This window comes from Cherax quadricarinatus, chromosome 18 (assembly GCF_038502225.1).
Source record: "Cherax quadricarinatus isolate ZL_2023a chromosome 18, ASM3850222v1, whole genome shotgun sequence".
In the NCBI taxonomy this organism is placed as follows: Eukaryota; Metazoa; Arthropoda; class Malacostraca; order Decapoda; family Parastacidae; genus Cherax; species Cherax quadricarinatus.
In genome coordinates, this window is record NC_091309.1 from 34,589,774 (window position 1) to 34,615,733 (window position 25,960).

The window sequence follows — 25,960 nt, forward strand, 5'->3', positions numbered from 1 at the left end:
CAGGACCCCACCTGTGCCCCTGATTTCCTTTCACTCACTCACTGAGAGCTGCCGGGGCTCCACTTGTGTCCCGGAGTTCCTCTCACTCACTGGGAGCTGCTGGGGCTCCACTTATGAACCTGTGTTTCTCTCATTGGGAAGCTGGTAGCTGCCAGGGCTCCACTTGTGTCCCTGAGTACAAGTTTTGGAAATTTACAGAGTTTACTACCTAAATTTTGCACATTGCTTAATTTTGTAGATTTACAGAGCATAATATCAAGGGTTTCTTAGCGATACAAAACGAATGTTGCAGTTTTTCAGTGCCTTTCAGCCAAAATTGCCCTATATTGGGCTGCATTATGAGAGGGTTTACTGTACACAGTGGTGTACATTTAGGAAAAATGTTTAGAAGTGTGCTGTTTCTCTATTGAGACTATTATTTTATGTACAAAATAAGATTATATTGACTATGAAATTTTAAAGGAAATTATTGAGTACCTGGCAAGGCTAATATGAAATTTGAAATAGAGGCAGAAAACTCTGTTGTGCAAACTCCAAGAAAAGTTAAATAACAATATAAAAATAATAAAAATATTTTAATTTCGACTTTGTTATGGACTTGTATTAATTTCTAATGAATTTGAGATGATGGCAGTATAAAAGAAAAAGATCATATGTATTGGAATTAATGTAGCTAGATACAGTAATGGCATTAATGGTTGACCTCCAACTAGCCTCGTGTGCCTCCACGCCAGATAAACTCGGATGGAAAGATCAAGATCAGATACCTAACATTGCAGAAGGTAATCTATACTGTGCATGACTGCTGTGCCTGATACCTATGCCTCAGCTCAACTGCTGTATGCTGTAGTCCAGGTCTGCTCTTGCTCCACCTCAGTACAGACACCAACACTCACTTGTTTCCAGAGTTCATCCAATATCTATATATCTAATAATATTGTGTTTTGTCATCATCTTTATCATAAAAAATCTTGTGAAAGCCATTTAGTAATGTTGCTGGGATGGACAGCTTTCACTAGTATTTTCTACATGTCTTCATTAGTTTCAAATAATATTACAAGTGTTAAAATTAGCACATAAAAGTCAATAGCATTTTTTATTAACAGAGTTTTTTAATGTTTAATATCAGAATTGAATTACAGTTGAGAGTCTTTTCAGAAAGAATCCAGTAACCTGTAACTTACGTTCTTAAGTTAAAGTAAGCCAAACAAATTATGTATATTTTTATACATTGTTTGTGAAAACAAAATTTAAGTTCAGCAACATAGTGTACATACTTGTAGCTATGAGGAACGCTTGCTAAATTGGCTTCCATATTTCTTCTGACTTGTCATCTTTGTTCCATATATTGTTGGCAGCATTAAACAACATGACAGCATTGTCCTCATGCCCTTAAGTTGCCTGTTAGTTACAACTGTTTTTAATAAATATTCTGAGTTATAGTGTCATGATCATGCATAAGCATATTCATCTTGTATACATAAGCATACAAGCATATTCATCTTGTATATTTATGTGCATCATTGTGAAATTTGTTTGTAACTTGTAAGTTGTTTTCCCACAAGAAATTATTCAAGTGTATATTTTGCACGTTGCTTCTTTACTCTGCCATTACAACCAAGTGTGAGATACAGTTTTAAGTATTGAATAAAGTGTATTATTTTTTCATTATTTGGGATAATGTAGTTTCTTTGATAAAACAAAGGTAACGGGTTTAATGTGCATCATTGTTTATAATTTTTACTTGAGATAGGTCTTTATGAATATTTACCAGAATAGGAGGTTGTTGGTGGGAGGGAGCACTTTGTGGTGTGTTATTTATTTCAAATTATTAATCTTGCATTATTTCATTGTTTACAAGCTCTAATTACTTTTTTTTTTTAACACACCAGCCCTCTGTCATTGAGGTAGGACCACCCAAAAAAGATAAAATTGTAATTGCCATCATTCATTCAGTTGCTGTCTTGTCAGAATTGAACTGACATCACTGTTCAGATGGCCCTCTGACCTGCAACATGCTCATATAATCCTTACATAATATAATGTAATTGCTCCAAATTTCTGGAAAGCATTCTTAGAGGCCTCAGAGAATCTAGAAGCCTCCAGTACCTCATTACACAAACTGTTTTAATACATTTTTTTTTTTAACACATTGGCCATCTACCAACAGTACTTACCTTTGAAAATGATTGATGGAATGCAGATTGGGTGAAAGTGTTGGTGAGAGATGGGATGATTGTAATAAGGAATGATTCCTGTTTAGAATCATCCAGTGATGACTTGGAGTTTGCACCTGTGGTGTTGACTGTGCTGGTGACTGGTGCTGGCTGTAGTGGTAACCAAGGTGCTGGCGGCTGAGGTGTTGTCACTTAACATGTGCCACTGTATTATTCCTAGCAAGCATGTCCATTGATTTCATTTAACTCAATTTCATAACATTCTTCCTCTTAGGACCAGACTTCATTAACAATGTTTGTTAAGGGATAAAAGAATTCACTGAATATCTCCTTCGAATACTGGATCACTTCTATTTTGTACAACTAATAATCTCTCCTGGGTTTACTTTTGTGAGAGAAATGCAGCAGATGCATTTCTCACAAAAGTAAACCCAATTTATTTGTGCTCGGTATTTTGATATATTGTTCTTATGAGCACAGGACATCAGCATTAGTATTGTAAAGAACAGGTACACTGCTTCAACAGTAATATCTTTTCACTTTCCAAGACAAGATTTCACTGAAAGATGCATTGGCCATTGTGTACTGGTAATAAGTGTTTGAGTCGGTCGGATTCATAAATGGATCATGAAGTAGTAATTTGAAGTAATAAGGTTTCACTAGAATCATCAGTTTTAGACACTTAGGCTGAGTTTCACTTTTATCATCAATATGAAAAATATTAGGTTAAATGGTGTATTTTTTTGTTAGTTCCACACCCTATTTATAAGTGGTAATATAACTGTTTGGTGTCATGGCTTGTGGCACCACTTAGTGTTTGTGGCACACTAGGTAGTGTCAGGGCTCTTTATGGTGTCACGAATTATTGGTGTTACCAAATCATGACACCACCTAAGATGGTGAGGTGACAAATTTGAAAGCTGGAAATAATCAGATGTTTGGCATATGTTATACACAGCCTAGCCCTCTGACATGTATTCCACACATAGTTTAACCCTTTCAGGGTTTCCGACGTACTAGTACTGCTTACGCACCAGGGTTATTGACGTACTAGAACGCCTAAATTCTAGCGCCTTCAAATCTTGCGAGTGAAAGCTGGTAGGCCTATATATGAAAGAATGGGTCTATATGGTCAGTGTGCACAGTATAAAAAAAATCCTGCAGCACACAGTGAGTAATGAGAAAAAAAAAACTGACCGTGTTTTTGGATGAAAATGGCAACTTTGTGCTGTATTTTTGTGTGGTATTTATGGTTGTATTCTAGTTTTCTTGGTCTCATTTTATAGAATGGAAGACATATTACAGAAATTGAGATGATTTTGATTGGTTTCACAATGAAAACTACCTTGAAATTGAGCTCAAAGTAGCAGAAATGTTCGATTTTTTACCAAAGTTCAAAATAGGGGCCTGGGGACGTAACTAACGAACAGAGAACTTGTTATTTTAGTGCTAGGAATGTCTGTCTTGTTTATTCTGGACCCTATTTGGAAATTGGCAAAATTGTCAATTTCTAACCACTTTATTTGACAGTTGAAATTGGTAAATAGGTGGTTTCTTGTACTCATTCGATAGAAAAAAATGGAGTTCTAGTGAAATAAATATGATTTTTGTCCACTAGTACACTGGAATTGGCCGAAAATGGGGCTCAAAGTGGGTGAAATCGCCGATGCATAAACATCATCGAGACCGCTAACTTCGCGAGAGCACAATTCTGTAAGTTTTCCATCAAATTTCATACTTTTGGTGTCATTATGACCAGGAAAAGATTCTCGATCATTTCATAAGAAAAAAATTTTCTTTTTTTTTTTTCCCCAAAAAATTTTTCAACCCTGAGAACGAGTTTAGGAGAGAGCCTCTAGACCCTGAAAGGTTTAAGGGTTAATGCTGATGAGACAGGATTATTTTCAAAGATGTTGTTTAGAATTTTCACTAGCAAGCAATATAATTTTGCACCCGAATTCAAAGCTCATAAAGATTATTTCAGTTTGCTTCTGTGTCATTATGTATCATGTGATTTTAGGTGCAAGCCTGTGGTGATTTATTGCTCACAGAATCCCCATGTTTTAGGAAGTAAGCCATATGGTACCTGTTTGCCTTGTATTTGATAGTCAAAGGCAGCATGAACAAGTGAAACTGTTTGTTGACTGGTTTAAGCATTATTTTATTCCTCTATTACCCTCATATTCATCCCAGAATCTTGGAGTTTCTAGAGTCAAATGTGTAGGTTGTAGTTTTGCCACAAAATGTGTCTTTGATGCATTCACTGGATTGAGTACTATTAAAGTATTTTAAGTGCTGTTGTACATCCCATCAACTGCTGACAATTCTTCATTGAGAAATCAGCACAAGAACCACTGTCATCCACATCAACACAAGAACCACTGTCATCCACATCAACACAAGAACCACTGTCATCCACATCAACACAAGAACCACTGTCATCCACATCAACACAAGAACCACTGTCATCCACATCAACACAAGAACCACTGTCATCCACATCAACACAAGAACCACTGTCATCCACATCAACACAAGAACCACTGTCATCCACATCAACACAAGAACCACTGTCATCCACATCAACACAAGAACCACTGTCATCCACATCAAGACAAGAACCACTGTCATCCACATCAACACAAGAACCACTGTCATCCACATCAACACAAGAACCACTGTCATCCACATCAACACAAGAACCACTGTCATCCACATCAAGACAAGAACCACTGTCATCCACATCAAGACAAGAACCACTGTCATCCACATCAAGACAAGAACCACAGCCATCCACATAAACACAAGAACCATAGCCATCCACATCAACACAAGAACCACAGCCATTCACATCAACCCAAGAACCACAGCCATTCACCTCAACCCAAGAACCACAGCCATTCACATCAACCCAAGAACCACAGCCATTCACATCAACCCAAGAACCACAGCCATTCACATCAACCCAAGAACCACAGCCATTCACATCAACCCAAGAACCACAGCCATTCACATCAACACAAGAACCACATCCATCATCTCAGCCAAGTGTGATCACAGCTGCCACCACCTAACATTTTCTGACCAACAACTAATTAGGCCTAGTAGAGCCTCGTCAACCCTCTCACCACTTTTCCACATTCATATGTAACAACAGTTACAATGTAAGGTAGGGATCACTATTATTTTTGACAAATTACAAAAAATAACTTTTTTTTTTTTTAAGGTGGTGGGAATTGAATCCTGTTTTCCTCGTATGTTGAGTCTAGTTAATACAGTGGACCCTTAAATTTCGTCCCCCTTGAATATCGTGAATTTTGGAAATTGGCAACTCTTTTCGTCAAAATATTGGCTTGATTTTCGTGATTTAGCTTAGAAATCAGTGGTCGTATGAAAAACCTCCTGGTAATGGACATTGTTCCTGCTCATCCTCCAGACTTGGAAGAGCAAATGGTGAAGGAGTTTAATTTCATCACATTGAAGTTCTTGCCCCCTAATACCACTCCTCTTCTCCAGCCCATGGACCAGCAGATCATTTCAAACTTCAAAAAACTCTACACCAGAGCAGTGTTTCAGAGGTGCTTTAACATAATGTCAGACTCTGAATTGACCCTAAGAGAGTTCTGGAAAGATCACTTCAGTATCCTCCATTGCATGAGCCTTAGACGTAAGGCTTGGCAGGAAGTGACTTCCAGGACGATGAACTCTGCTTGAAGAAAATTGTGGCCAGAATGTGTCCTCAACAAAGATTTTGAAGGGTTTGAGGCTGACCCTGATAACCCTATGCCAATTGTGGAGTGTTTTGTGGCATTGGGGAAGTCCATGGGGTTGGAGGTTAGTGGCGAGGATGTGGAAGAGTTAGTGGAGGACCATATTGAAGATCTAACCACTGAAGAGCTGCTAGACCTTAATCTGCAACAGCAACAGACCACAGCTCAGGAAATTGCTTCAGAGGAGGAGGAAGAGAGAGGGAAGAAGTTGCTTTCTTCAGAGATTAAGGAGATGTGTGCAGTGTGGACTAGGATGGAAAGATTTGTGGAGGAATATCACCCTGACAGAGCTGTTGCAGGCCGTGTATGCGATGTGTTCAATGACAATGTCTTGTCTCGTTTTAGGCAAATTTTAAAGAAATGCCAGAAACAGACCTTTCTGGAACAATTTTTTGAGCGACAGGGGTCCAGTGACACTCAAGCTGGTTCTAGTGGCAATAAAAAAGTAAAGAAGGGAAGTAACCCCAGAAAAGGACTTGGTACCTGAAGTCTTTATGGAAGGGGATTCCCCTTCCAAACAATAGTAACTCTGTGAAAGTTAAGACACATGTGCAACATCTGGATATCTTTATTGTAGTAGACGTTTCGCCATCCAGTGGCTTTATCAATACAGATTCTAGGACATAATAGGAAGACAGTAGAACTATATACAGAAGATGAGGTAATCAGTCCCTCGGCCTTGGAGTTAGTGTTCACAGCATCGTGGTGGAGGAGAATCTGGAGCAAAGACAAGAAGACTGGCGGTTTATATAGGCGTCAGTGGATAGGGACGGGCAGCAGACGAGGGCAAAGTCACTGGTAGGCGGGATTCCCCAGTGGAAGTAGGTCCTTCCCAAAGAGATGGGTTAGTTGCAGCAGCCAGTCTTCTTGTCTTTGCTCCAGATTCTCCTCCACCACGATGCTGTGAACACTAACTCCAAGGCCGAGGGACTGATTACCTCATCTTTTGTATATAGTTCTACTGTCTTCCTATTATGTCCTAGAATCTGTATTGATAAAGCCACTGGATGGCGAAATGTCTACTACAATAAAGATATCCAGATGTTGCACATGTGTCTTAACTTTCATATTGTCGGTATTTTATACCTTTCTTGCACAACTTGTCAGACACTGCAACATCATGGAATCTTGGTTCAGAGGACATCTACAACACCTTCACGGCTGCTGCAACTTACCCATCTCTTTGGGAAGGACCTACTTCCACTGGGGAATCCCGCCTACCAGTGACTTTGCCCTCGTCTGCTGCCCGTCCCTATCCACTGACGCCTATATAAACCGCCAGTCTTCTTGTCTTTGCTCCAGATTCTCCTCCACCACGATGCTGTGAACACTAACTCCAAGGCCGAGGGACTGATTACCTCATCTTTTGTATATAGTTCTACTGTCTTCCTATTATGTCCTAGAATCTGTATTGATAAAGCCACTGGATGGCGAAATGTCTACTACAATAAAGATATCCAGATGTTGCACATGTGTCTTAACTTTCATATTGTCGGTATTTTATACCTTTCTTGCACAATAGTAACTCTGCCATCCTCTCCCCTCCTCCCATCTTCCACACATCAAAAACTCTTCAATACAGGTAAGTGTCAGGTTATTATTGTTTTATTCATGTCTCATTGTTTTCTGACGGGAGTGACAGATGAGGCGATCATTAGTTTGTGAGCGAATCCCATTCCATAAAAGACTTGCTGCAAAAAGTCGCTGGCTCATTTCGCTTTTTAACGTCACTAGACCAGCTTTGTCACCGACTTCGTCACAAAATACCTAAAGTCAGAGTCAGTTTTCGGTGTCTTCTTTAAGATTTCTAAATGGGGACAGGCCAATAGCAAACATTGTATATGTTGCCAACAGCAGTTTCCGTAACAGCTAAAAGCCAGATGATGTTCATCCATAAATGCTTACACCACTCCACTTAGAACAAATGCTCCCACCCTGAAGAAGGCACTTTGTCCATCTTCTCTTCTTCCTTCTTAAGCATTTTCGAAAGGTAGTTCGTTGGCAGCTGTATATGAAGGTCTTTGCACTTGTATGTTAGCCATCGTCCTCCACTACTTCTCCATTATCTCTTCACCACCCCATGGCTTCACGCCACAACACACACCAGCACAGTCTCAAACCCTCTTCAAAATCCTCCTCTGCACACATTGAAGTCACAGCTCTTTCCGCCAGAGCTCGCTCCCGCAGTCACCCCAAAGCCTGCCTATAGCGTTTATGCACCGAGATTACCGAAGTGATGAACTGTTAAATGTTCAGCGTTCGGAGGTCACGTTATCTTCTTGAAACACTGGCTTGTGTACAGTTTCTTTGAAATTTCTGAGCCATCGGCCTGCCGGGTTACGGGCTGGAGTGAGGAAAGGGTATTGCGAGGCAAAGAACTTCACTTTGATGAGGCTCATCTCTCCCCGCACTTGCTTTCCTGTTGTCGCGAGATAGCAGATACTGTTCATTGCCAGAGGTGAGGGAACCAATTTATTTTCCGAGGTTGTTTCACAGTGTTAAACATGTCATAGAACTGTCAGTAAACACAGTCTTCTAGCATTCATGCCCAGCTTCTTGCTCAATATCACACACAGTGTTGTCTTGATGATACAGTTTTTCTGAACACTAGAGTTTTCAGTGACATTTAGTAAAAGGCTTCACTTGCACCACAGCAGCTGCCACACATACTCAGCCTGCTTCTCCCGAGTAATGTGTCCTGCCAAGATTCTCTTCTCCAAAACAGGCCTGCCTTCATTCAAATTACCAGCCAGTTTTAATTTTCAGTAGCCTATGTGTTTTTGTTCGCACATATTGAGTCATTTTTGTCAAATTGGCAGTTCACCATGCCTTATTGGCTGGTGTATGTATTACCACGGTTTCTTAAATCTCAAATCAAGTCGCTTGCCGGCTCAGCCTCCATCATCAGCAGCACTATTTGGAGCAATTACATGATCCTTCGCCTGTTTTTCAGATATGATACTGATCAGAACACGTCCATGATAATTGTTTGCTTATTCACATCAGTTCTTCATCTTATTTAGATCTCTGGTTATTCTGCATTTTTCAGTAACAACATTTCCTGATTCTTTGTTGTGCAAGATAGTAGTGATGAAAGCGAATGGGTTTGTTAGATAATTTTTTCAATCACTCCGCATTTCATTATCTTCTTTTCACCCGACAGTATACCTCACTTTAACAGGTTGGCACCAGAAGCTTTTGGGTTTATTATGATTTGATTTAGTTGTTACAAGCACTAAACAATGCGAATAACACAACAGCATCGCATACCGCGAAACGTTCTTCAGACGGGTGACAACAAATAGAGCCGAAGCACATGTTTGTATCTAAAGTTTTCAACCGTGCCTTTAGGTGTTAATTCGAGCCAATTTACGCCAAGTGTAGTGTTATTCATTTACACTATTCAATGCAGTATTGGCCGAGGTCCATCGTAGCAAAGAGAGCCGGGCGTGAAGCGGGTGGTGAGTAAACAAGGGAGAGTTGCCGGAGGCGGGAGATGTCTGAGGTCAATGTGCAGTGCGAACATACTGCAGAAAACTACATTTTGAGGTACAGGGTTACCAAAGTATTATTCAAGCAGGACAGAGTGTTCTATTCGTGACATTTAGAGAGATTTAAAACAAAATAGAACCATCTGGAGAGCATAATGGAAGAAGCTGCAGGTCACGCAGTTGGAGTGAGGGGTGAAGCGAGTGCTTTGTAGCCTGACTTCCAGCGCATTTACGTTAATGCCAGATAGGGAGAGAGCGGAGACAAACGAGCCTTATGATCTACGTGCTGTTGGAGCGGGAGCCAAGCAAATATTGACGCAAGGGATCTCAGGAAATTGGGAGCCGACTTCACTGAAGTGGGAGGCACAGCTCGCACTCCGAGCTGACGGGCAAGTTGATGCAGCAGTTTCACCAGTGGGAGCATGCCTGGCAGCTGACAGTGACGGAGTGAATGATGACGACGCAGTGCGTGTTTAAGTCATTTCCTCGCACTTGGTGTAGTCGATGATAATAAAAATAAAAATCACAATTTAAATTACCATGATACAGTTATCATCATATTGAGACCATTATTTTTAATGTTTTCAACTTTTTTCCTTACAATATTTTTTCCTCCATTTCAGATTAATTTTCTACTGTGAAAGTGGGGAATGGGGTAAGATTGATCATAATAATCATAGATGTTGAAAATGGGCATTTTGTAGTTGGTTGAGGTAGAAAGGAGTAATGTAGAAATGTTAGACAGCATATTTTAGTTGATGATAGAGCTACTGCAATAATAAATCAGCCAGGTCAGTAACAAGGAAATTTCAAGAGTGGATAAAGTAATGTTTAAATAATGGTATAGTTGCTGATTAATTCTTCCAGTGGTCACATAAAACTGTCATTGAGGTCGGGAACTTCTCACTAGTTCTATATTTGAGTCAGTTCACTAAACAAGTTGTGAGCAGTAATTGCTTTCAGATATTATATAATGGTCTGTGCAATGAGTGCATAAGTATAAAAAAATCTGCTCATTGCTTCATGAAAGAGAAAGGAAAATGCACAGTAGCGGTTTAAATGCTGAGCCTTGAGGTAGCTTTTTCTATGACAGCAGCTTCGTTATTATATGATAATGGGCAACATATTAATGAGAGGCTTCTGGGACGCTAATTTCAATATCTGCCGCAGAACACACACAAATTTCTTATGTTTAGAAGGTGTATTATTTGATGCTTCAAAGCCTGTGTAGTCTTTGTTTCACTGCTGATCAGAGGTACGACAGGTTTAGTTCGGGGAGCCACACAGTCATGCCAAAGAACTCCACTTCACAAAGTTTAAGTCATTGAACCAGCAGACTGACTGCAGAAGACTACGGTACAATCTCGCATGTAATCACCACACTAAAATGGGCCAGGTAAATTGTCACACAGTACCCAGGTACTGGTCAGCATGGCTTTGGAAAGCACAGTGAAGCAGCCAGCACGAGTTACTGAAACACCCTCAAATCATGAGCAAAAGGCCCGTGTTTGGTGAACCACAGGTAGTTGTTTACGGGCATTTCACATCTGCTGGTACACATAGCTACCATGGCCAGGTGACAGTGAAGACAGCCATCACTCCAGCACAGAACACAGCGAGATTCCCAGCAGCTTCAGTATAATTCAGCCATTGTCTTCTGAGAGATCAGTTTCTATCTCCATGGCTTACGTCTGCTAACAGTTTACAAACACCCCGAGAGATGTGGGTTCTTTCTTGGGGCCTTCAGCAGCGCCTTAGGGTGTACTTAAATGCTTAACACAGCCTTCTTCAGGGTCGATGTCCTCCTAAATTTAGTTTCGTCGGCCGAAAATGTCGATACCCGATCATAATGACACCAGCAGAGGCTCTGACAAAACGCATGGACCAGCGCCCTCGCCGAAGTTACGAAACCCCATTGGCTTATTTTTGTTTTCTGAGCCCCATCGGTAATTTAATGTATTAAACGATTTGAAAATCGCTAATCTCTTTTCACTAGAATCGAATTTTTCTCTGTCGAATGAGCATGTTAGTTCATTTGTTGTTCTCAACTATCCAATAAAGTGTCAGAAATCATACCTTGCCAATTTCAATACAAATTTCTCAAAGACGCCAATTTCTCTCAGATATCCAGAATAAATAAGACATATTTTCATTAAAATAACGCTTCTCTGAATTATTAGTCGCAACTTGCGGCCCTCTCTCACATTTCTTTGCTTTATATTCTGAATTTACTCACAAAAAACAGAAGACTTACCGCCGCGCAAGACCACCGCATAGAGTATAAATAATAATAAATGCGCATTAAAAACAACACAGATCAATGCCGAGCCAGCTATTGACGCAGCGGCGTGTTTTGTTTACTTAAACTTGGTAAAAACGAACATTTCGTTATTTGAGTTTCAGTATCGCTGTACTTGTGAAATCAACAAAGTTCTCGGTTATGTCTTCCATTCTATAAAATGAGATCAGAGGCCGAATGCAAACGATAAGTACTACGTAGTAATACATTGCAAATCATCGCTTACATTAGCTTCATTACACTGTGCGTGATTCTTTCATACCGTGCAATATCAGACCATTTCTCCTTTCATATAACAACAGTCGCCTTCGCCAGACGGAGAGCGATTCATATTGCGCATTGCATTTTTGTTTTTACTTTGTGCTTCTTTTTTCTTTTACTATGGCTAGGCTCCAAGCTAGGGCAATTAACTCAAGTTTTGAGATAATGTACTGGATGTTATATGCTCATCACAGTTCTTAATGCTCCCTTTTTTCAAGTTCCTGAATGTCAGTCTTATAACTAGGCTTCTGATCATATACATTGCATGAGGCTGAAGATCTCTCCGGTGTTTGTCCCTCTCCCAAGTGGATCATTTTATCACTTCTCCTTGCTCCCTTGCCCATTTTTATTACAAAGAAGTACTTCTTATTTGCTATGGTTCAATTCCAGGAGCCATTATTTTACAGTGCTCGTCATGGCATTATGCCAGGTGAGTGTCCCTGCATAATGCTGTGATGAAAATCAAAGGCCTACCATACAGAGGGGGCCTTTTTTCGTCAGTGCATTATGCTGGGTAGCAGCCATTAGCACGACATCATGGCCTCCCACCACACTCCACAAAGACTCCTTAGTGCTCACGTGGCTGACATGGTAAGAGGAAGTGTTGCACTTTTGTCTCTCATCCACCCCATCTTTTGTCCGGTGTTCCCTTTGGTTTTGGGGCTATATATGTTCGATTATGGGTAAAAGGAAGTCTTTAACAACTGAAACTATAACTCAAATCATTGGGCTTTACAAAGCTGGGCACCAGATGAAAGAAACAGAGGAGAATGTTGGTGTGTGTGAGCATTCAGTGAGGAACTGGGTGCAGTGTTTCAAGGCTGGTGGTGGTGTCGAGATACTGTCTGCCAAACCCCGGCCTGGCCCCTCAAAGAAGACATCTGTTAGTACTTCAACCCTTTCAGGGTTGGTGCCGTACTAGTACGGCTTCCACGTCAGGGTTGGTGCCATACTAGTACGCATAAATTCTAGCACTCTCAAATCTAGCGAGAGAAAGCTGGTAGGCCTACATATGAAAGAATGGGTCTATGTGGTCAGTGTGCACAGTATAAAGAAAAATCCTGCAGCACACAGTGCATAATGAGAAAAAAAAAACTGACAGTGTTTTTCATGTAAAACGGTGATTTTGCAATGTATTTTCACATGGTACTTATGGTTGCATTCTAGTTTTCCTGGTCTCATTTTATAGAATGGAAGACATATTACAGGAACTGAGATGATTTTGATTGGTTTCACAACAAAAAGTACCTTGATACTGAGCTCAAAATAGCAGAAATGTTCGATTTTTGCCAAAGTTCAAAAGTAAACAAAACACACCATGCGTCCAATACATGTCAACCGGTGAGTCTAATATTCTTTCACAAGTACGCTGATATTATTTATACCATTTATACCATTTCTATGCAGTAGTCTGCATAACAGTAAATCTTCTATTTTTTTGTGAGAATAAAAATTCAAAGTGTAAAGCAAAAGAAATGTAAGAGAGGCCTGGGGACACGACTAATGAACAGAGAAAACGTTATTTTAATGCCAGAAATGTCTGTCTTGTTTATTCTGGATATCTGGAAATTGGCATCTTTTGAAATTTGTGTGAAATTGGCAAAATTGCCAATTTCTGACCACTTTATTGGATAGTTGAAATTGGTAAATGGGTGGTTTCTTGTACTCATTCGATAGAAAAAGTGCAGTTCTAGTGAAAAAGTTATGATTTTCGTCGACTGGTACATTAGAATTGCCCGAAAATAGGGCTCAAAGTGGGCAAAATCGCCAATGCGTAAACACTGTTGAGACCGCTAACTTCGCGAGAGCATAATTCCATAATTTCCATCAAATTTCATACCTTTGGTGTCATTATGATCAGAAAAAGATTATCATTTCATAAGAAATTTTTTATTTTTTTCGAAAAATTTTCGACCCTGAGAATAAGTTTAGGAGAGGACCTCCCGACCCTGAAAGGGTTAACTGTGTTAAAGAAGCATTTAGAGAGTACACCTAAGATAACTGCTAGAGATTTAAAAGAAAAGAACCCACATCTCTCAGAGATGTTTGTAAGAACTGTTAGCAGACATGTGTCAGAAACCGCCAGGTTAAGAAACTGATCCTCTCCAAGAAACAATGGCTGGATTATGCAAAGAAATATCTTCACTGGGATCCTCAACAGTGTTCTGAAGTACTTTGGAGTGATGAAGCAATCTTCACTGTCACCTGTAACCATGGTAAACATGTGTACCAGCCCAGATATAGTGCCCCGCTAAACCCAGGCTACACCTGTGGGACCACCAAACACCCAGACTTGCTCATGGTTTGGGGGTGTTTCAGTGCTCAGTGCTGGTAAACTCACTGTGCTTCCCAAAAACCAGATATGAACCAGTATAATCACCTGGAGTTACTGTGTGACAATTTACCTGAAGCATTTGACAAGTGTGGGGCTACAGTTTTTATGCAGGATTGTGCACCATGTCATACCGTGAAATCTGTAGTTCAGTGACTTAAGGACTGTGAAGTGAGGTTCTTTAATGACTGGCCAGGCAATTCCCCAGACCTAAACCCTATCGAGTACCTCTGGTCAATGGTGAAACAAAGTTTACTGGGCTGCTCTACATGAGGCATCAAATAATACACCTTCCCAAACCCTTAAGAATTTGTGTGTGTTCCTACACGGCTGAGGGATGTGATTAAGCGTCCCAGAATAGAACCTCATTAGTATGTTGCCCATTCTATCATATAATAGCAAGAAACACTTAATAAAACCAAGAAAACACCTCAAAGTCAGCATTTTAAACCATACACACTGTCACAGTTTTCCTTTTCTCTTCATGAAACCTGTGGGCAGGATTTTTTTTTTTTATACTATGCACACTCATTGCACAGACCCATTCTCTCATATCTAGGCCAAATTTTACTGCTCACAGCTTATTTGAGTGAACTGAGCTCATGATATAGAACTAAGTGAGGAACCCCGGCCTCAATGACTTAGTTTTATGTGATGGCCACTGGAAGGGTTAATCAATAACTATTTTCCATTATTTAAGCATTACTTTATCCACTCTTGAAATTTCCTTGTTACTTTGACCTGGCTGAGTTTATTCACTAATCTTGTGTGCAGTGAAAGACTTCCTATGCATCAACTAAAATATACCAATACAACATTTCTACATTTACTCCTTTCTACACCTCAATAACTACAAAATGCCCATTTTTTCAACATCTACATGATTATTATGATCAATCTTACCCCATTCCCCACTTTCACAGTAGAAGAGGTGCTCATCTGGAATGGAGGGAAAAATATTGTAGGAAAAAAGTTGAAAACATTAAAAATAATAAAATAATATGATGATAATATCATAGTATGAATTTTAAATTGTGATTTTTTTATTTTTATTATCACATCGGCCATTTCCCACCAAGGCAGGGTGACCCAAAAAAGAAGACACACTTTCATCATCATCATTCACTCCATCACTGTCTTGCCAGAGGCATGCTCACACTACAGTTAAAAAACTGCTACATCAACACCCATCCTTCAGAGTGCAGGCACTGTACCTCCCACTTCCAGGACTCAAGTCCAGCTTCCCAATTTCCCTGAATCCCTTCATCAATGTTACTTAACTCCCACTCCAACAGCACATCGTCATAAAAATCATTTGTCTCCACTCTCTCCTATCTAACATGCTCATGCATGCTTGCTGGAAGTCCAGGCCCCTCACTCACAAAAGCCTCCTTTACCCCTCCCTCCAACCTTTCCTAGGCTGACCCCTACCCCGCCTTCTTTCCATTATGCTCTCCAAGTCGTTCTATTTTGTTTCATCCTCTCTAAATGTCCGAACCCCCTCAAGAACCCCTCCTAATCCCTCTTGGATAATACTTTTAGTAACCCTGTACCTCCTCCTAATTTCCAAAATATGGATTTTCTGCAGTATATTCGCACTGCACATTGACCTCAGACACAACATCTCCACTGCCTCCAGCCTTCTCCTTGTTGCAACATTCACCACCCATGCTTCACACCCATATAAGAGCATTGGTATGTCTATACAGTGGACCCTCAGTTAATGCCTGCATTGGATAGTGCCAAAATCAGATAACGCCTCACTTAGGCGTAAAAAAAATTGGCTCAGATAACACCTAAAAACTCGGTTAGGAGCTTTCGTCCCAAACATGTCCGCTCGGCGCCCTGAGTGGGCCTGGCCAGTCACCCCGTCTACAAGCCAATGAGGACGTTTCCACGGGTACATGCGATATATTTTGTATTATTCCATTGTTTTTAGTGCTTGTAACTGCTAAATAAGTCACCATGGGCCCAAAGAAAGCTTCTAGTGCCAACCCTGTGGTAAAAAGGGTGAGGTGTACTATCGAATTGAAAAAAGAGATAATAGAAAAGTACGAGAGAGGAGTGCATATCTCGGAATTGGAAAAGTTATACAACAAACCCCATTCAACCATCACTACTATCTTGCACAACAAAAAAGAAATCAAGGAAGCTGTTGTTGCAAAAGGTGCAAGTGTGATTACAAAACAGAGATCACAAATGCTCAAAGATGTGGAAAGACTGTTGATGGTGTGGATAAACGAGAAACAATTATCATGAGATAAGTGTTTCACAGTCAATCATATGTGAAAAGGCAAGGCAGTTGCATGAGGATCTCATTATGAAAATGCCTCCAAATAGTGCTGCTGTTGATGAATTTAAGGCCAGCAAAGGCTAGTTTGAGAGATTTAAGAATCGTAGTGGCATACACAGTGTGATAAGGCATGGTGAGGCTGCCAGTTTTGACAAAAAAGTGGCTGAAAAATATGTGCAGGACTTCAAGGAGTACATAGATACTGGAAAATTAAAACCCCAACAAGTGTTTAATTGTAATGAAACAGGCCTGTTTTGGAAGAAAATGCCAAACAGGACCTACATTACTCAGGAGGAAAAGGCACTCCCAGGACACAAGCCTATAAAAGACAGGCTAACTCTAATGTTGTGTAGTAATGCTAGTGGGGATTGCAAAGTGAAGCCTTTACTCGTGTATCACTCTGAAACTCCTAGTGTGTTCAAGAAAAACAATATCATCAAGACTAACCTGTGTGTGATGTGGAGAGCAAAGAGTAAGGCATGGGTCACTAGAGACATGTTTACTGACTGGTTCTATGACATGTTTGGCCCCACTGTGAAACAATACCTCCTGGAAAATAAATTGGACCTCAAGTGCCTCCTGGTAATGGACAATGCTCCTGCTCATCCTCACGACTTGTAAGAGCAAATTGCAGGGGAGTTGAGCCTCATCAAAGTGAAGTTCTTGCCTCGTAATACCACTCCTCTCCTCCAGCCCATGGACCAGCAGGTGATGTCAAATTTCAAAAAACTGTACACCAAAGCAGTGTTTCAAAAGTGCTTTGAAGTGACCTCAGACACTGAATTGACCCTAACAGTTCCGAAAAGATCACTTCAGTATCCTCAGTTGCATAAACCTTATAGGTAAGGCTTGGGAGGGAGTGACTTGCAGGGCTTTGAACTCTGCTTGGAGAAAACTGTGGCCACAATGTGTACAAGAGAGGGATTTTGAAGGGTTTGGGACTGACCCTGAGGAGCCTATGCCAGTTGTGAAAAGTATTGTGGCATTGGAGAATTCCATGGGGTTGGATGTGAGTTTGGAGGATGTGGAAGAGTTGGTGGAGGACCACGATGAAGAGCTAACCACTACAGAGTTGCAAGACCTTCATATGCAACACCAACAGACCACAGCTCAGAAATTTGCTTAAGAGGAAGAAGAAGAGAGATGGACAAAGTTGCCTTCTTCAAGGATTAAGGACATTTGTTCTAAGTGGAATGAGGTGTAAACATTTATGGATGAACATCATCCTGGCACAGCTGTTGCAGGCCATGTTGGCAACATGTACAATGACAATATTGTGTCCCATTTTAGAGAAATCTTAAAGAGACACCAGAAACAGAGCTCTCTGACAGATATTTTGTGACAAGGGTCCAGTGACTCTCAAGCTGGTCCTAGTGGCATTAAAAAGCAAAGAATGGAAGTAACCCCCGAAAAGAACTTTTTACCTTAAGTCTTCATGGAATGGGATTCCCCTTCTAAACAATAGTACACCTCCATCCTCTTCCCTCCTCCCATCTCATCAATCATCAACAAGTCTTCAATAAAGGTAGGTGTCATTTTAGTAATGTTTTTCCCGGCATGTCTCATTGTTTTCTGTGTAGGGAAATGCATATTTCATGTAAAAAATATTTTGTTTAATACTTTTGGATGTCTGGATAAATTGGATTTCCATTACTGTATTTCTTTTGGGGAAAATTAATTCGGGATAAGTCACTCTCTCTGGAATGGATTAATTACTTTATTCAGGGGTCCTCTGTATTTGCAATTAAAATAATAGAAGAGGAAATCTGCAGTTATATGGAACAATACTTCTTTTCCATTACTGATAAGCAATGATGTTCAAGATACAAGCTTAAAAACCTTTGCCCTACCTGAATGAATAGTACAGTGGACCCTTGAATTTAGTGAATAATCCATTCCAAAGAGTCTGCCGAAATTCAAAATTCATGATTTTCAAAACCATTTTCCTCATAAGAAATAATGTAAATCAAATTAATCCATTACAGACACCCAAAAGTATTAAAAAAAAAAATTTATTAACAATAACCCGTAAACGATCCAAGCAGATCTACATTCACATGTGTAGTGTTACAAAAGTAGATCTACGTTTTTTTTTACACATTTTCAAATGTAAAAAAACAAAAAGAAGATCTACTTTTTTTTTTTTTATATACAGTGGACCCCCGCTTAGCGATCACCTCCCAATGCGATCAATTATGTAAGTGTATTTATGTAAGTGCGTTTGTACGTGTATGTTTGGGGGTCTGAAATGGACTAACCTACTTCACAATATTCCTTATGGGAACAAATTCGGTCAGTACTGGCACCTGAACATACTTCTGGAATGAAAAAATATCGTTAACTGAGGGTCCACTGTACTTTCAAATGTTGAAAAAACGTATATAAACGTTTGGACCGTTTACGGGTTAAATGTACACTTATCTACACAGAAAACAATGAGACATGAATAAAACAATAATAACCTGACACTTACCTGTATTGAAGAGTTTTTGATGTGTGGAAGACGGGAGGAGGGGAGAGGATGGCAGAGTTACTATTGTTTGGAAGGGGAATCCCCTTCCATAAAGACTTCAGGTACCAAGTCCTTTTCTGGGGTTACTTCCCTTCTTTACTTTTTTAATGCCACTAGAACCAGCTTGAGTGTCACTGGACCCCTGTCGCTCAAAAAATTGTTCCAGAAAGGTCTGTTTCTGGCATTTCTTTAAAATTTGCCCAAAACGAGACAAGACATTGTCATTGAACACATCGCATACACGGCCTGCAACAGCTCTGTCAGGGTGATATTCCTCCACAAATCTTTCCATCCTAGTCCACACTGCACACATCTCCTTAATCTCTGAAGAAAGCAACTTCTTCCCTCTCTCTTCCTCCTCCTCTGAAGCAATTTCCTGAGCTGTGGTCTGTTGCTGTTGCAGATTAAGGTCTAGCAGCTCTTCAGTGGTTAGATCTTCAATATGGTCCTCCACTAACTCTTCCACATCCTCGCCACTAACCTCCAACCCCAAGGACTTCCCCAATGCCACAAAAGACTCCACAATTGGCATAGGGCTATCAGGGTCATGTAAAACAATTACAGGTTTCTGTTTCACACTCACTGGCAGGACAGTAGTATCTCCCTGGGTGGTTGCTGTCTACCAGCAAAAAAATTTTCAAGATACTTGCCACTCTGGATATTTTGTCCATTTATAATATGATGCTGAAGCATGTACATACAGGGGGGGCCCCCACTTTACAGTGTTTTGATTGACAACATCTCTATAATGCAGTGGATTTCAGTTATACCCATTCTTCATTTATTCAGACTTCCTCCAGTAAATATATTCACCACTCGCTATAAGCTAAGGATAAAAATATTTTAAGGTAAGTTATGTGTGTACTGTATATGCATTTTTAACCCTTTGATTCTTTCGGTCGTATATATATGTCTTACAAGCCACCGTTTTTGACATATATATACAGTGGACCCCCGCTTAACGATCACCTCCAAATGCGACCAATTATGTAAGTGTATTTATGTAAGTGCGTTTGTACGTGTATGTTTGGGGGTCTGAAATGGACTAATCTACTTCACAATATTCCTAATGGGAAAAAATTCGGTCAGTACTGGCACCTGAACATACTACTGGAATGAAAAAAGTTCGTTAACCGGGGGTCCACTGTACTCATAAATTCTAGCGGCAGTTTTTCTTCTTCTCTTTTTTAGTAAATGTCTACAGGAGAAGGGGTTACTAGCCCATTGCTCCCGGCATTTTAGTCGCCTCATACGACACGCACGGCTTACAGAGGAAAGATTCTTTGCCACTTCCCCATGGACAATAAAAGAAATAAAGAAGAACAAGAGCTATTTAGAAAACGGAGAAAAACCTAGATGTATGTATATATATATGCATGTGCGTGTCTGTGAAGTGTGACCAAAGTGTAAGTAGGAGTAGCAAGATATCCCTGTTATCTAGCGTGTTTATGAGACAGAAAAAGAAACCAGCAATCCTACCATCATGCAAAACAGTTACAGGTTTTTGTTTCACAGTCATCTGGCAGGACGGTAGTACTTCCCTGGGTGGTTGCTGTCTACCAACCTACTACCTACTACCTACTAGGAGGAGGTGCGGGATTACCAAAACTGTTGTCCAGAGGGCTGAGGGAGGGTTGTTGAGGTGGTTCGGACATGTAGAGAGAATGGAGCGAAACAGAATGACTTCAAGAGTGTATCAGTCTGTAGTGGAAGGAAGGCGGGGTAGGGGTCGGCCTAGGAAAGGTTGGAGGGAGGGGGTAAAGGAGGTTTTGTGTGCGAGGGGCTTGGACTTCCAGCAGGCATGCGTGAGCGTGTTTGATAGGAGTGAATGGAGACAAATGGTTTTTAATACTTGACGTGCTGTTGGAGTGTGAGCAAAGTAACATTTATGAAGGGATTCAGGGAAACCGGCAGGCCGGACTTGAGTCCTGGAGATGGGAAGTACAGTGCCTGCACTCTGAAGGAGGGGTGTTAATGTTGCAGTTTAAAAACTGTAGTGTAAAGCACCCTTCTGGCAAGACAGTGATGGAGTGAATGATGGTGAAAGTTTTTCTTTTTCGGGCCACCCTGCCTTGGTGGGAATCGGCCAGTGTGATAATAAAAAAAAAAAAATTCTAGTGGCTTCAAATCAACCAGGAGAAAGCTGGTAGGCTCACATGTGAGAGAATGGGTCTGTGTGGTCAGTGTGCACCATATACAAAAAAATCCTGCAGCACACAGTGCATAATGAGAAAAATAAACTCCGACCATTTTTGTTAATTAAAATGCCGAATTTGTGATCTATTTTCGTAAGGTATTTATGGGTGTATTCTCGTTTTCTTGGTCTCATTTGATAGAATGGAAAACATATTATAGAAATAGAGGTGAGTTTGATTGGTTTTTACTAGGAAAAGAACCTTGAAATGGAGCTCAAAGTAGGGGAAATGTTTGATTTTTACCGATGTTCAAAAGTAAACAAATGATGTCATTTTCCAATAAATGTCCAGCTAGCCATTCTGATATGCAGTCATGAATGGGTTGACATTATTTATACAATTACTACAATATTGCAGTAGTCTGCATAACAGTAAATCTTCTATTTTTTGTTTGAATAAAAATTCAAAATAGAAAGCAAGAGTAATATCAGAGGGGCCTGGAGACATGACTGATGAACAAAGAAAATGTTATTTTAGAGCCAGGAATGTCTGCATTGTTCATTCTGGACCCTATTTTGAAATTGTCATATTTTTTAATTTTCGTGAAATTGGCCAAATTGCTAATTTCTGACCACGTTATTGGGTAGTTGAAATCGGTAAATGGGCAGTTTCTTGTACTCAATCGGTAGAAAAAATGGAGTTCAAAGTAAATAGCTATGAGTTTGGTCGATTGGAACAATGGAATTAGCCAAAAATAGGGCTCAAAGTGGGCGAAATCACAGATTCATAAATATCGCCGAGGTCGCTAACTTTACGAGAGCGTAATTCCGTCAGTTTTCCATCAAATTTCGTGTTTTTGGTGTCATTACAATTGGGAAAAGATTCTCTATCATTTCATAAGAAAAAATAATTTTTTTTTCCAGAAATTTTGTGACACCAGGAGACACCTCAGAATATGGGGTTGCGACAGTCAAAGGGTTAAGGCCTAGCTCTGTTGCTCACTTAGTATTTGATAGTGTAACATGTTATCGGGCTTTTGTATGCATATGAAAGTGAAAAAAGGCTGTATTTCACTTTAAAGAAATTTTCACTTTGCAGCAGTAGCCTGAAACTTAATCTGCTGTATAAGTGTGGCTCTCCTGTATATGTTGAGAATGTAATAAACGTGGGGGAGGTGTAGGGTGGCTCATGAGCGTTTCCAGTACCAGACTTTAATTCAGCAGTCCAGCTCTAGATTCACCTCAGACAAAGTTATTTTAATTTTTTTTTTTATGGATTCCAACATCCATTTTGAAGTGGTTAGTTGAGGATAACAAATTTTCTGCTTAACAGGGTCAGGGATAGCTGTAGATATTTTTTCCTTTAGTTTTGAATTACTACCTTTACCACTGAGTGTATCCTCATTTTGATTTAGATTGTAGAGTATAGTGTTATTTATTATTTTATTAATGTAGGCTTTAAAGCAATCATACATTGAGTCTACTCTTAGACTCAGTATTTGCACAGGTCTGTATGATGCCTTAATTATAATTCTGTATGCATATATAGAGAAGTAATGAAATCCTGTCAATTTCTTACGTTTGTTTTTAAAGCAAGCTCACTCTTCATACTACTGCCATGACACACAAAATCGTAGTGACATGATAGCAAACAAGCCATACCATAGGTGGGAATAGAACCCGCGGTCAGAGAGCCGTAAAACTCCAGTGGCTGACGCGTCGGTCTGGAGTTTTATGACTCTCTGACCATGTGTTCTATTCCCGCCCATGGTATAGTTTCTTTACTATTGCCATGTATGTTTGCATGTGTGAACTTTTTCATTTTGTCGTACTATGTGCATGATTATTTTTAAGGAACTTGCCTGAACCCATGCTTTGAATGATGCCCATTTTGAAGTAGCTGATGTTTTGTTTTTGATGCATATATTTTTTGCATTTTTTGTACATGTTCTTTTTTACTTTGCTTAGATATCAATAATATGCTGTATTAATATTAATATAATTACTGTACATATACCATCAGTTTATTAATTTTTTTTTTTAAGGACCTGTTGCCATTAACAACTAGCCAAAGTTTTTCCTCCTTTTCTGAAAGGTAATAATCATGGGTATCAAATATTAGGATAGAATTCATTTTTTGTATCTGTATATTAAATATGTCATACATTTTCTTCGCAATTTTTTCTTCCATTCAGGTCTTGGTGACAATAATATAGTCTTTAATGATCATTGAGACAAAATATCCTTTAATAGTATCTATATTAGGCATTTTCTGTTATCATTTATACGTAACAATTTGAAATTTTTATATTTTTAGTCTGGCAGATTTGGGATCGCATCTTGGGGAGCTTGTATAAAGAGCTGATATAGGCATAATCAAATGTAAACTTTACCACAGGAACTGTTCTCACAATTATTTACTAAAATGAACAACTGAAAGATCATGAATTCAGAGATAACTCACTCACAAATGTTCAAAAAATGTCCAGGTATTTTATCAACAGTGGCGTATACCATCCATTCTAGAACAGTGTCCTGACTTTGTTTACTGTACATGTACATTGTAATGTTTTATGTCTGAATTCATGATTGTGTAGACTCATTACTATTCTTCTGAGTTCACTTAAATTTTGTGAGCAGTAACCACTCCAACTTGCTTAACAAGCACAAATGTTGGGGGGTCAGTCCCTGGACTCTTTTGTTTGTGTCTGTAATTCTTTATTACTGATCATAGAATAGGTTTGAGGTGCACAGTCAAGATATCAAACTAACTCATCCATAAACATGAACAGTACAGGTGCGCTTCTCTAAAGGTAAACAATAAGCTGTATTAATTATTAGGGATGAGATGATACTAAAATTTTTACCAATACAGTGGACCCTCAGTTAACAATATTAATCCGTTCCAGAGAGCTTGTTCTTAATTTATTTTATCATTATCCGAATTAATTTTCCACATAAATGATGGAAATCCAATTAATCCATTTCAGACATCGAAAGTATTAAACAAAATAATTTTTTTACGAGATATACATTTCCCTACACAGAAAACAATGATACATGAAGAATAAAACAATAATAACATCACACTTACCTTTATTGAAGACATGGTGATGTATGGAAGTTGGGAGGAGGGGAGAGGATGGAGGGGTTTACAATTGTTTGGAAGGGGAATCCCACTCCATAAAGACTTCAGGTACCAAGTTCTTATCCTGGGTTACTTCCCTCCTTTGTTTTTTAATGCCACTCGGACCAGCTTGAGAGCCACTGGACCCCTGTCACTCAAATAAATTTTCCAAATAGGTCTGTTTCTGGCATATGTTAGGAATTGTGTTGAGAGAGACAAGATAGTCCTTCAATATGACATTAATATCAGCTCTACGGCTTATTTATCTAGCACAGTTCATCTAATATGACGTAATAAACAATATTATTAACATTGAAACATGCCATGAGTGTTGCTGTGTTGTTGTTGTTGAGTGTATAAGGGCCACTGAGAGCATAAGCTGTACATAGTAATGGTGGAGGCGGCAGCAGAGGCGGTAGAGACGGTGGTGTTGTCAGTCGCCCTACATAACTCCAACAACATTGGAGGCGTTTAGTTCGTGCTGTCCTTTTTCTATCGATTAATCACTTAACTTACTTGCTACAGTTACTGCTACACTTTATTGCTGGCTGCTGCTATAGCCTTTATAGACTCCTGCTGCTTTAGTATCATACATATTGCAGAATCACTGAAAAAGGCACAGTCTCCCCTCTCTCTCAGCCTTTACCAAAGGGCTGGCTGGCTCTAGAAACTTTCTTTGGGCCCATTGTGGCTTATTTAGCAGTTACAAGCACCAAAAACAATGGAATAATACAAAATGTATCACATATATGCGTGGAATCATCCACAGTGGCTTGTAAACAATGGCACACTAGCAGCACTGGAGTGGCCGGGCGGCTCAGGCCACGCAGACACGTTCTGGACAAATGTCCTTGACTGAGTTTTTTTATCATTAGCCGAACCAATATTTTGACGCAAAAACGTATCGGTATCTGAGTTTATTGCTATCCAATGGCATTGTTAACTGAGGGTCCACTGTACTTAAATTTAGGTCTATACCAATACCAATAAAAATTAGCTGATACTCACTGATACTAGTACATACTATCAAAATTTGTTGATGATCGTCTATATCAATACTAAATTTTAGACCAATACTAACACCAACAAAATTAGCTGATACCCCTGCTACTAATACTTTGGCCCATCCCTATTAATTATACCAAGCAATTAAGTAACAGATGACTAAGCATAACTCGACATGAAATGGTAATGATATGATTGCAAACAAACCATACCACGGGTGGGGTTTGAACCCGCAGTCTGGAGTTTTGAGACTCTCTGACCCTGGGGTCAAACTTCACCCATGGTATGGTTTAACTAAGCATAGACATAATCAATAATTATTGAACATTATTTAAAAAAAAATGTTATGTTAAATACCCTGTTATTTAACATAGCACTTTTTTTTTTTAAATAATATTTAAGCATTAGTTAAAAATTAACCTTCAAGCATGGTTCTCAGAGAACTGGTTCCCAAAGTTTGTGATACTTCCTTCAGGTTAATGTTTAACCGGTCCATCAAATTTTTAAAAAATAGGATCATTGTTTTTAGTGCATTTTTTTTTTTAACAAGTTGGCCATC

At 39.5% G+C, this 25,960-nt stretch overlaps 1 protein-coding gene across 1 annotated transcript in view; it reads left to right on the forward strand.

Moving 5' to 3' along the window:
• The window catches only part of LOC128689238 (F-BAR domain only protein 2), a 528,956-nt gene that overhangs the window by 233,161 nt on the left and 269,835 nt on the right, over positions 1-25,960 (forward strand). The window contains 1 exon segment of the mRNA XM_070086397.1: positions 714-782. Coding sequence (XP_069942498.1) covers positions 714-782 — 69 coding nt within the window.